The 10,333-nt window shown below is 41.4% G+C and overlaps 1 protein-coding gene across 4 annotated transcripts in view; it reads right to left on the bottom strand.

The window, feature by feature from the left end:
* OSBPL6 (oxysterol binding protein like 6) overlaps nucleotides 1–10,333 on the bottom strand; it is a 167,022-nt gene that overhangs the window by 70,768 nt on the left and 85,921 nt on the right. For all 4 annotated transcript variants that reach the window (XM_015413758.1, XM_015413757.1, XM_015413760.1 and 1 more), the window contains exons 3-4: nucleotides 9,613–9,708; nucleotides 6,475–6,597 (exon numbers count right to left, since the gene is read on the bottom strand). In XM_015413758.1, coding sequence (XP_015269244.1) covers nucleotides 6,475–6,597; nucleotides 9,613–9,708 — 219 coding nt within the window. The remainder of the gene's footprint in view (nucleotides 1–6,474; nucleotides 6,598–9,612; nucleotides 9,709–10,333) is intronic.

The following is a 10,333-nucleotide window of genomic DNA, read 5'->3' as shown; positions in this document are numbered from 1 at the left end:
CTGGGGGGGGAATCGGTGGGGATGGGGGGGAAGCTTACTTGCTGCTGCTGCTTCCTCCTCTTCCTGCTCTGCCTGGAGCTCTTCCCCCCCCCGCGAGTATCGCAGGTCCCCTTTCTTGTTAGACATAATATCCCCACGCCTCCACTTGCAGCTGCTGGATGATCTTGGGCAAGCCATAGTTCTGTCAGAGCTGTTCTCTCAAGGACAGTTCTGGAAAGAGCTCTCTCAGCCCCACCTACCTCACAGGGTGTCTGTTGTGGGGAGGGAAAGGGAAAGGAGTCTGTAAACTGCTTTGAGACTACGAGTGAAGGACGGGGTATAAATCCACTCTCCTCCTCCTCCTCTTCTTCTTCCTGACCAGTGTTTTAATTGCTGTTTTTATGTCTTTGTACATATTTTAACTTTGTTTTTAATTTGTTTTAATGACATGGCGGTTGATTTTAATTGTTTTAAAACGTGATTTTATCATGTATGTTTTAAATTGTTAGCCGTCTTGGTGGCCCTTGTGAGGATAGAAAGGTGGGGTACAAATTTTGTAAGTAAATAAGTAATTCCAAAACGTGTGGTGTAAATGAAACAAATGCCTATGGTAAGACATCCTTGTACAGGGCTATGTCTGTCTAATGCTCCCTGCTAGCAGTTCCCTCCATTTAGGAGGTGCATTTGGCCTCTACAAGATCTTTCACAGTTGTACTCACCCTCTGGAAGGGCTGACCAGAGAAGGTAGCTGGTGCTCCTTCACTGGTCAGGTTCACAAATCTATGTAAGGCAATCTCGTTCCAGCAGGCCTCTGACAACAAAGATCTTTTCTGCTGAGGTCTTTTGAGCTATTTAAAACTCACAGCAGATGTTTATTTATTGACTGATAGAGTTTATTGTTGAGTGATTCATTGACTCGCTTTCTTAATTGGTTGAGACATAAAGACTTCATTTGAGATGCACTGGCATTATTTGGATTATTTGATTGGTTTGTTATGATGTTTTATTGTTGATCTATCTTACTGTTTTGTTTCTATCGCTTCTCGGCCTTTCGGCTAAGATCAAGTGTGCGTGTAGTTCTGTTCTATTGATAATTATTCGCCGCTTCAAAGACATGGGATAATTTTTATATAAACAAATGTTACTCTAGCACTGTTTGAAATTCCAGACTTGCAAAATGCATGAGAGGTTATGATGAATTTATTCAGTGGTAACGACATCAGTATAGTGGAAGAGATAAGAGGATAAAACAGCACAGAGAGATCTGCAAGTTCACAGGAATTTCTTTAGAGTTAAAACAAGACAACATTTGTCATCAATGGTAATATTATTTTTAAAATAAAAAGCAGACTGAGAAGCAGAAGGATCAAAGTGTTTGTCTGTGTCCTTTCCCTCTTCAGCCCCTAAACCATCCTTTAATTTGAAATGGAGGCTGTTAAACATCTTTTCCCTATCAGGAAGTAGTTCTGTTCAGGTGGGTAGCCGTGTTAGTCTGAAGCAGCAGAACAAAGTCTGAGTCCAGTGGCACCTTTAAGACCAACAGAGTTTTATTCAAGGTATCAGCTTTTGTTTGCATGCACACTTCTTCAGATACAATGAAATGGAAATTACCAGTACATATATATAGATAGAGGGTGAGCAGTAAATCAGCATATAGCATAATGAAGATGTTTAACAGATTCAAGGATCAAACAGGAATAACAAGCTCAGTTCTTATGGTTACCATTTGTTTGGGTTTAATTGGGGTGTAGGGATATGTCAAAATTGGAGATTGATGTATCCTTAATTGTAGAATGCTGAGAGTAATTGCAAGCTCTGGTACCAGTGTCCATGTTTAAATTAGATGTTGTATTATTGTGGGTGAGGAGTTGAGATTGGGGGGGGCTGTCTGTGCACAAGAAAAGATTTGCCTCCCAGTACTTGTGAAAGAGAACTGTCATTGTCCAGTAGAGGTTGTAAGTCACTGATGAACTGTTTTGAGTTGAGAGCTGTATGTGACCACTAGTGGCGTTCTGTTGTTGTCTCTCTGGGGCCTGTCCTACAACAGGCTTTCTCTGGGTACAATTCTGGCTTTGTTAATCTGTTTCTTGACTCCATTAGGTGGATATTTTAGTTCCAAAAAGGTTTGTTGTAGATCCCTCAGGTAAGAATCTCTGTCTGTAGGACTGGAGCAGATGCGGCTGTAGTGTAGAGCCTAGATCTATACAATGGATCATTTTGTATGTTTAAGTTGGTAGCTGGAGGCATGTAGGTATGTTTGTCAATCAGTAGGTTTCTGGTATAAGGTGGTGTCTATGCGTCCACTGTGTATTTTTACAGTAGTGTCCAGACTGGTTCATTGTCAGGTTGATGGTGGGGTGAATGTCGTTGAATGCCTGGTGGAATATGTCCAGGGCTTCTTTACCATGTGTCTAGAAGTAGTTCTGACTGTCTAATCATTATATGAGAAAAAAGCAAGCCAACCACCTTAATTGTCTAACTCACGGGTGTCAAACATGCGGCCCGGGGGGCAGATCAGGCCCCCCGGAGGGCTTCTACCAGGCCCACAGTGGAACTTCCTGTCTTCTGCTTCTTCTTCCAGTTCTGCTGCTGCCGCATCATCATAGGTTTGCAGCTTACAGATACACATCTGAACAACATACTCAAGATTGCAACAGCACAGACATTTTGATGCAATAATTCAAAGCAAGAGGTGTCAGTTATCAGACACTGTTAAATAAAGAAAATATTGCAAGAGTGCTAATGTTTTAAGCATGTTTTTATTTTAAGTTGAAAAAAACCCTTTGTGTTTGTGTCCTTTATAAAGTTTATATCTCCACTACCTGGCATTACATTTTATGACACACATGGCCCAGCCCAACAAGGTCTCATTTATGTCAGATCCGGCCCTCATAACAAATTAGTTCGACACCCCTGGTACATAATAAGATCTGCAAGCTTTTCAGATACAAGAACTGCAAGTGGTGCAAAAACTATAATGAAGAACTTGAGGCTAGTATAATTCATAATGGCATGTATCCAATGTTGTATCTGTATTTTAGTTTGTTTTAAATTCTGGTTTGTATGTTTTAAATTTTAATGTATGTATTTTGGGGGGTTCCCCCTAAAGATAATAATGCTAGCAAAAGTTGAAGGATGCAGGTAAAGAGGAAGACAAAAAGTAAGACGGATAGTCTCAATCAAGGAATACAAGTTTGCAAAACTTGAGCAAGGCTGTTAACAACAGGATAAGAGCATAAGAACATAAGAGATGCCAATGTTGGATCAGGCTAAAGGCCCATCCAGTCCAACACTCTGTATCACACAGTCACCAGAAATACCAGGTGCCATCAGGAGGTCCACCAGTGGGGCCAGGACATTAGAAGCCCTCCCACTGTTGACCCCCCCCCCCAAGCACCAAGATGACAGAGCATCACTTGCCCCAGAGTCCCTATCTATACCTTGTGGCTAATAGCCACTGATGGACCTCTGCTCCATATGCTTATCTAATTCCCTTTTGAAGCCGTCCATGCTTGTAGCCGCCACCACTTCCTGTGGCAGTGAATTCCAAGTGTTAATCACTCTTTGGGTGAAGAAGTACTTCCTTGTATCCGTTCTAACCCGACCGCTCAGCAATTTCATGGAGTGCCCACGAGTTCTTGTATTGTGAACTCGTTTTGGATGTTTTGGAGAACATTAAATCATAGGGTTGCCCATATATCGGAAGTGAAATGAATGGCAGCATTTAATACATTCTCTCTCTCTCTCTCTCTCTCTCTCTCTCTCTCTCTCTCTCTCTCTCTCTCAGTTCATTGGAACAAAGTCTGAGTCCAGTGGCACCTTGAAGACCAACAAAGTTTAATTCTGGATATAAGCTTTCATGTGCATGCACACTTCATCAGGTACCTGATGAATCTGATAAAGTGTGCATGTGCACAAATGCTTATACCCAGAATTAAACTTTGTTGGTCTTAAAGGTGCCACTGGACTCAGACTTTGTTCTATTGCTTCAGACCAACACAGTTACCCACCTTAATCTACCCCCAGTTCATTGTAATGTGCCTCACGTCCTTTGGGACAGAGGTGGAATGGAAATATTTTAAATAAAAGCAGTTTCAAAGACGTAATGAATTAATGGGAACAGTCCTAAGCAGGTGTATACAGAAGCAATTCCCATGTTATTCAACAGCACTTATTCCCAGGACAGTGGCAATGCCACTTGAGAAGAGGGACCTCTTCTGAAGTACCATTGACTGGAATCCTGCAGACACTTTCCTGGGAATAAATGATGTTAAATAAGAATTCCTGGAGACTCTCACTTTGCTGTTCCTGGGGTACAAAATTTCAGAGGGGCTCAGCAGTTTACAATGAGAGGGGGAAGCAGGAAAACCCTGTTTTGCAACGTCTAGAGATGGTTGCATAGACCCATTCTAAATATAAGACAGTTCTTTATATATGGAAAGTTCTTTATACATGAAAGACAGTTCTTTACATATGAAAAGTTTGTCTGGCCATTGATCACGGGGTGTATGATTTTTCTTGTTTAAACTGTCTTCTGGGGGGGTTTCCTGATAAGAATTCACTTTCATACCAGGGACCACTGTATTGTGACTGCACAATGAGATTGAAGATACAGACAAATCCTTCATCAGACTCAACACAGACTTGTGTGGGATGACAACCAGTGGAGCAGAAGAACAGAAGAGATAGATAGATGATAGATTAGATAGATAGATTAGATAGATAGATAGATTAGATAGATAGATAGATTAGATAGATGATAGATAGATAGATGATAGATAGATAGATGATAGATAGTAGATAGATGATAGATAGTATATAGATGATAGATAGATAGATAATAGATAGATAGATAGATAGATAGATAGACAGACAGACAGACAGACAGACAGACAGACAGACAGACAGACAGACAGACAGACAGACAGACAGACAGACAGACAGACAGACAGACAGACAGACAGACAGACAGACAGACAGACAGACAGACAGACAGACAGACAGACAGACAGACAGACAGACAGACAGACAGACAGACAGACAGACAGACAGACAGACAGACAGACAGACAGACAGACAGACAGACAGACAGACAGACAGACAGACAGACAGACAGACAGACAGACAGACAGACAGACAGACAGACAGACAGACAGACAGACAGACAGACAGACAGACAGACAGACAGACAGACAGACAGACAGACAGACAGACAGACAGACAGACAGACAGACAGACAGACAGACAGACAAGATAAGATAAGATAAGATAAGATAGATAGATAGACAGACAGACAGACAGACAACTAACTTCATCATACAGACAGCTTTCAGAGAGCACTACTTCTACCAAACTCAAAATCTATAACATCAGCTTTCAAAACAAGAGCAGAATGACAGCCCTCCCTTACTGAGGTCCCACTATAGCCATTGTGAGCCCTTTGATCTCTTTTACATTAAAGTTCCGAAAAAGTTCTTGTGTCAACTAGAGCCATGCTAGGTTGGCATACTTTCCTACCATTCCAATGCTACAAGTCATTCTGTGATTGCAGGGGCTCACAGACGGAGAAATAAAAGTTTAAACTCTTGTGCCACGGACTAGCTGGTAGCCTAGTCCTAGCCAGCAGTCATTCCAGAAAATGTATCCAACCATTAAATACTAGCCAGCCAGAAAATGTATTTAACCATTAACTAATGGTCAGCACTGAAATGGGCGGGGGGGAGGATAGGATCTCTTCTGGTCCTCTTTCACGGCATCATATGGGTCACTGGAGGTGGTTCTGCCAGTAATCGATACTACTTTGGACAAAATCTTTGTGGCTAAAGGCAACATATCTGACTGAGCTCCCCAAATACAATGCATCAAACAATTGCAACAAATGTACCTGCACTTTAGCATTTCTGTATTTACTATGCAATTGAAGGTCAAAGAAGAAGGGGACGGCAAAGGATGAGATGGTTAGACAGTGTAATCGATGCAACAAACATGAAATTAAGCAGACTTCGGAGGATGGCAGAAGACAGGAGGGCCTGGCGTGATGTGGTCCATGGGGTCGCAAAGAGTCGGACTCGACTGCGCGACTGAACAACAACAACAAAAATACTTAGTATTCCTGTATTCGTTTTGTATTATCTCACAGCACTCTGTATTTGAATGCACTTTGTTCTCCATTAATGTACGGCTGCTGGAAAAGGCTTCCCTTAAATCAGGGACTAGAAGAATGGAAGTAATGACCCCCTGCTGATAAGCAAGCGTTACAGAGAAGGAATTCATTGTTCCTGACAGGAAACATATTTTATTGTGGTGCATCTATCAGGAAAATCTCATACAGATAATACAATAAACTAATTGGGGATTGCATGGGCCATAAAAACCGATCATGAAATGGGGGGCGGTGGGGGATCTGAAGAGCAAACTGATTTGCCTCAAAGGATAACGACCCCTTCCTTTTAACCTAAAGTAATGTTCATGTGAGTGTTTCATAGACATTTTTACCTTGTGCCAGCCTTTCAAAGGCCATTTCCTTTTCTTCAGCATGAATCCCTCATGTTTGTCTGGCTTCTGGACATTCGTCTGGCCAATTTTCAGGCCCTCGATGATCTCCCAGCTGTCTGGTTCCTGAAGGATAAAAAAAGCCGCCAATCAAATCCATAACTTCAATATTAGCCTAAATTGCTCATATCATAAAACATTTTTTTTTAATTAAAACTGCTATCCGAGGTACGTATTTGGGAATATGCACTCAACTGGGATTACTTCTGAGTAACCATTCACAGTATTCAGATGAAAATGTTTGTTTGGGATTAAAAAGTTTAATTTCTTCCTAAACATTAAATTAAGGAGACATCCTAAAACTAAGACTTGTTCTATTTTTTTAAGCCATTTCACACAGAACCTAATCGCTCCAGGCAACATGGAGTTGCATTCACTGTAACACTGAGGAACATTCACCATTCAGCCAGTGCTCTGATTTTATTATGTTGCCCATTTTTTCATCCCTGCCAGCCAATGATATGGACCAGAGCAGGGAAATCTTAATATGGGTTTCTAAACGCTATGGCAGAGAACTTAATATGGGCCTGTTATTTTTAGCTGCATCCATAAAATGATTTTCAAAATTCCAAGGCAAGAAGCCCGTTGTCAAAGACTTCTGCTGGAAAAAGCACCACTTGCACCACTGGGATTTACTTTATTCTAAAGTCTATGAAAAGGGAAGCCTAAAAGCTTGATCCAAAGCCCTAAGAAACTGGCATTTGCAGCCTGGAAGTTACGCAGGCCCTGATGGTAAGCTTTTGGCTGAGCAGTGGTCAGGCAGAGGCCTGGCACATCCATATTTTATTTATTTTATTTATTTATCATTCAATTTATATCCTGCTCGAACCCCGAAGGGGGTCTGAGCGGCTTACACACAATCATTGGTTCTTAACTAAGGCCACATGGAGGCCGTAATGCAGCCACCACCATGTACACAATCTCAGCAGTCGGGGGGAAGGCGTTTACAGGCAGGCAAATCACAGTGGTTACATGCAATGCTCCCTCTAAGCCGTGGAGTCTTGTGAGCAAAAACTCTACTTTGTGAGCTACTGGCATTAAAGTTGTGAGCGAGCGATTTGGATACTGCATAACTTAGTTTGTTCTAAAGCCATCCTTTGTGAGCTAAGATAAAAACGTGTCAGATGGAGGGTAAAAAACTGTGAGCTAGCTCACACTAACTCAGCTTAGAGGGAGCACTGGTTACATGTACACTCCCCAGGTGGGGGCTGATTCTCATGAGCAGCCCTATACATGAGTGATGTGTAGCTATGAGACTAATAGTGATGCCTGCACATCCTCCCTCAAAGCATCCTAATTAAGAACCACTTTAAGTGTGAACAAACTATGTAAATAGAAAGGGTACAGTTATTGAAGCAGACTGAATGGTCCAAGATTTGTGCAATGTCACCTTGCCCCCTCAGAGCAGGTCTCTTAAAACCAAATAAGGCCAGAGGATGCAGCAAACTCCAATGACTTCTTTGCATCTATGTCCTAACATTTCCACAACAAGGATTAGCCAAAGAACTCTGCAAAGTTTAGCCCTGGGACATTTTTTTCACTGTCAGGGCTCCCAGTGGTAGAAGAGAAGTACAACAGAGTCCAAGTTCTGCTTCTCCTACTATTATTATATGTGAAGAAAAGAGGGCTCACAGATGTTCCCACTGGTTAAATCAAAGAGTCCAATCCAGCAGGGCTCTGCTTACGGTAGTACAATTTCTACACTAATCGCAGTCAAATGTCAAACATTTCAGGATAGAGCTAAAGGACTTTCTGAGCAGAAAGCGTGGCTTCCAAGTAGGCTTCGACTATATCTGTTTCTGAAACTGCCTATGCAATCCTAGGCAGAGTTATTCTCATCGATTTAAATCAATGCCGTTAGAATGGAATAGCTACCTAGGATTGTCCCGCGAGTGCTAGTGAATTGTACCATCCAATTGAGTTGTCAGACCCAGTAATGGGATTAGCCCCATTTAAATGCAAGTCTGTTTATATAATTAGAATCAGCAGTAAATGAGAGTGATCTTATTCCAGTAATCCAGTGGCAGGACTTTAAAGCGGGTGAGGCTGAGAGTGGTGTGACTAGAGATGTAAAATTTCCGGAAATTTTGAAACTCGGGAAAAAACCCGTTTTTCCCCCCGGTTTTTTTCGGGGGGAAACGGAAATTTTTGGAAAAATTGAAAAAAATGCTACATTAGCATTTCTTTTGTCTTTTCTAGTTTGAAAGTCATTCTGTTACTTTAGGAACATAAAATATGACTATGGACATTTTTACTTGGCATGAAATTATCACAACTAGCATATTAAAAATATAGTGTATCCAAACAATTATTACAGAATACCCACCCACATGCAAAAACAAAACTGAAACTTTTTATTTTCTTCTGACAATCGCACCTCCTAAAGGAAGAAATGCATCGTGTTCTTGCATTGGAGAGTTCAGTTTGTAACCTAGGACTTGCTTGGCCTCAGTGCACAGAAATTATATCAATCTGATACCATATATATATATATTCTAGAAATGATTTGGAAAATATTTTATTCATCATGTTAAAATAAAACGTTCCATAATCAATTTTTTTTCTTTTCTTTTCTTTTTTCAATTTTTCCCATTTTTCGGAAAAAACAAAAAGGCTTCAGGAAAAAATGGGGGGAAAAATGTTTTCCCCCCGAATTTTCCGGTTTTTTCCTGGGCCTTCACATCTCTAGGTGTGACTAGCCCAAGGTCACCCATGGCAGAGCAGAAATTTGAAACTGAACCTCCCAGACCCCAGTCTGACACTCTGACCACCACACCATGCCTGGCTTCTATAAGTGAGTAAGTGAAGCTGGTCCACCTAGCTCAGAATCGTCTATTCTGCCAGCACTCTCCAGCATCAATGGCAGAGAAAGTTTTCTCCCAGCACCCTCTGAGACCCTTTCATGGGAGGATCTCAGGGTTTGACGCTTGGGACTGAGCTATGCTCTTTGCCAGGTGGCTAACCAGCACCAAGCCCAATGCATGTTGATCCACCCACAGGAGATGCAGTCATCAGAACTGTCCGTCGCTATAATAGCTTCTGTGCATCAAACGCCAATGCAGACTTTATTACCTTACTTACTTTAGTTATAGTGGCAGGCTCATTCTCTAGCAACTGTTTGCCCGTCAAAGGGTCTGTGCTTCCAGTGGACATATTCCGCTCTAAGACATGGCCACTCTGAAAACAACAGCAACAAGGAGAGTAAGTGCTCAGTCAAGAGAAAATGTCTTTCCCATACACAGGGAGATGAAGTATTCACTGCCTGCTCCCAGAAACAATTTAAATAATCACTGCCTCATCCCAAAGGTCAAGTCTGCCTTTATATTCAAAGATTTTAAAATTATTTTTTATCATTTTTTAAATACCCCAACACTCGGAACAAAGGTTCCCACTGTCATATCCATCTAAAACATAAAAAAATTACCAAAGGACATTATAAGGGTGCAAGAGTTCAGTAACACCTTAAAGACTAACAAAATTTGTGGCAGGGTATGAGCCTTTGTGAGTCACTGCTCACTTCTTCAGATACTGAAGAAGTGAGCAGTGACTCACAAAAGCTCATACCATGTCACAAGTTTTGTTAGTCTTTAATGTTTTACTGTTTGTTTATTTTTTTTAATTGAGATATTTACCCCGTCCTCCCCGCGGAGCGGGCTCAGGGCGGCTTACAAGGGGCAGATAAAAACAATAAAAACATTAATAACAGTTGTACTCAATTTAAAAACAAGATGGTCTCCGGATACGTGCCAGATGGTAAACAGACAGTTCTCCAGGGATGATGTTAACCTATAGCGTATCCTAA

Source organism: Gekko japonicus, unplaced genomic scaffold (genome assembly GCF_001447785.1).
Source record: "Gekko japonicus isolate JY-2015 unplaced genomic scaffold, Gekko_japonicus_V1.1 scaffold743, whole genome shotgun sequence".
In the NCBI taxonomy this organism is placed as follows: Eukaryota; Metazoa; Chordata; class Lepidosauria; order Squamata; family Gekkonidae; genus Gekko; species Gekko japonicus.
The sequence above is the reverse complement of the archived record's forward strand: the minus strand, read 5'-3'. Positions and strand labels throughout refer to the sequence as shown.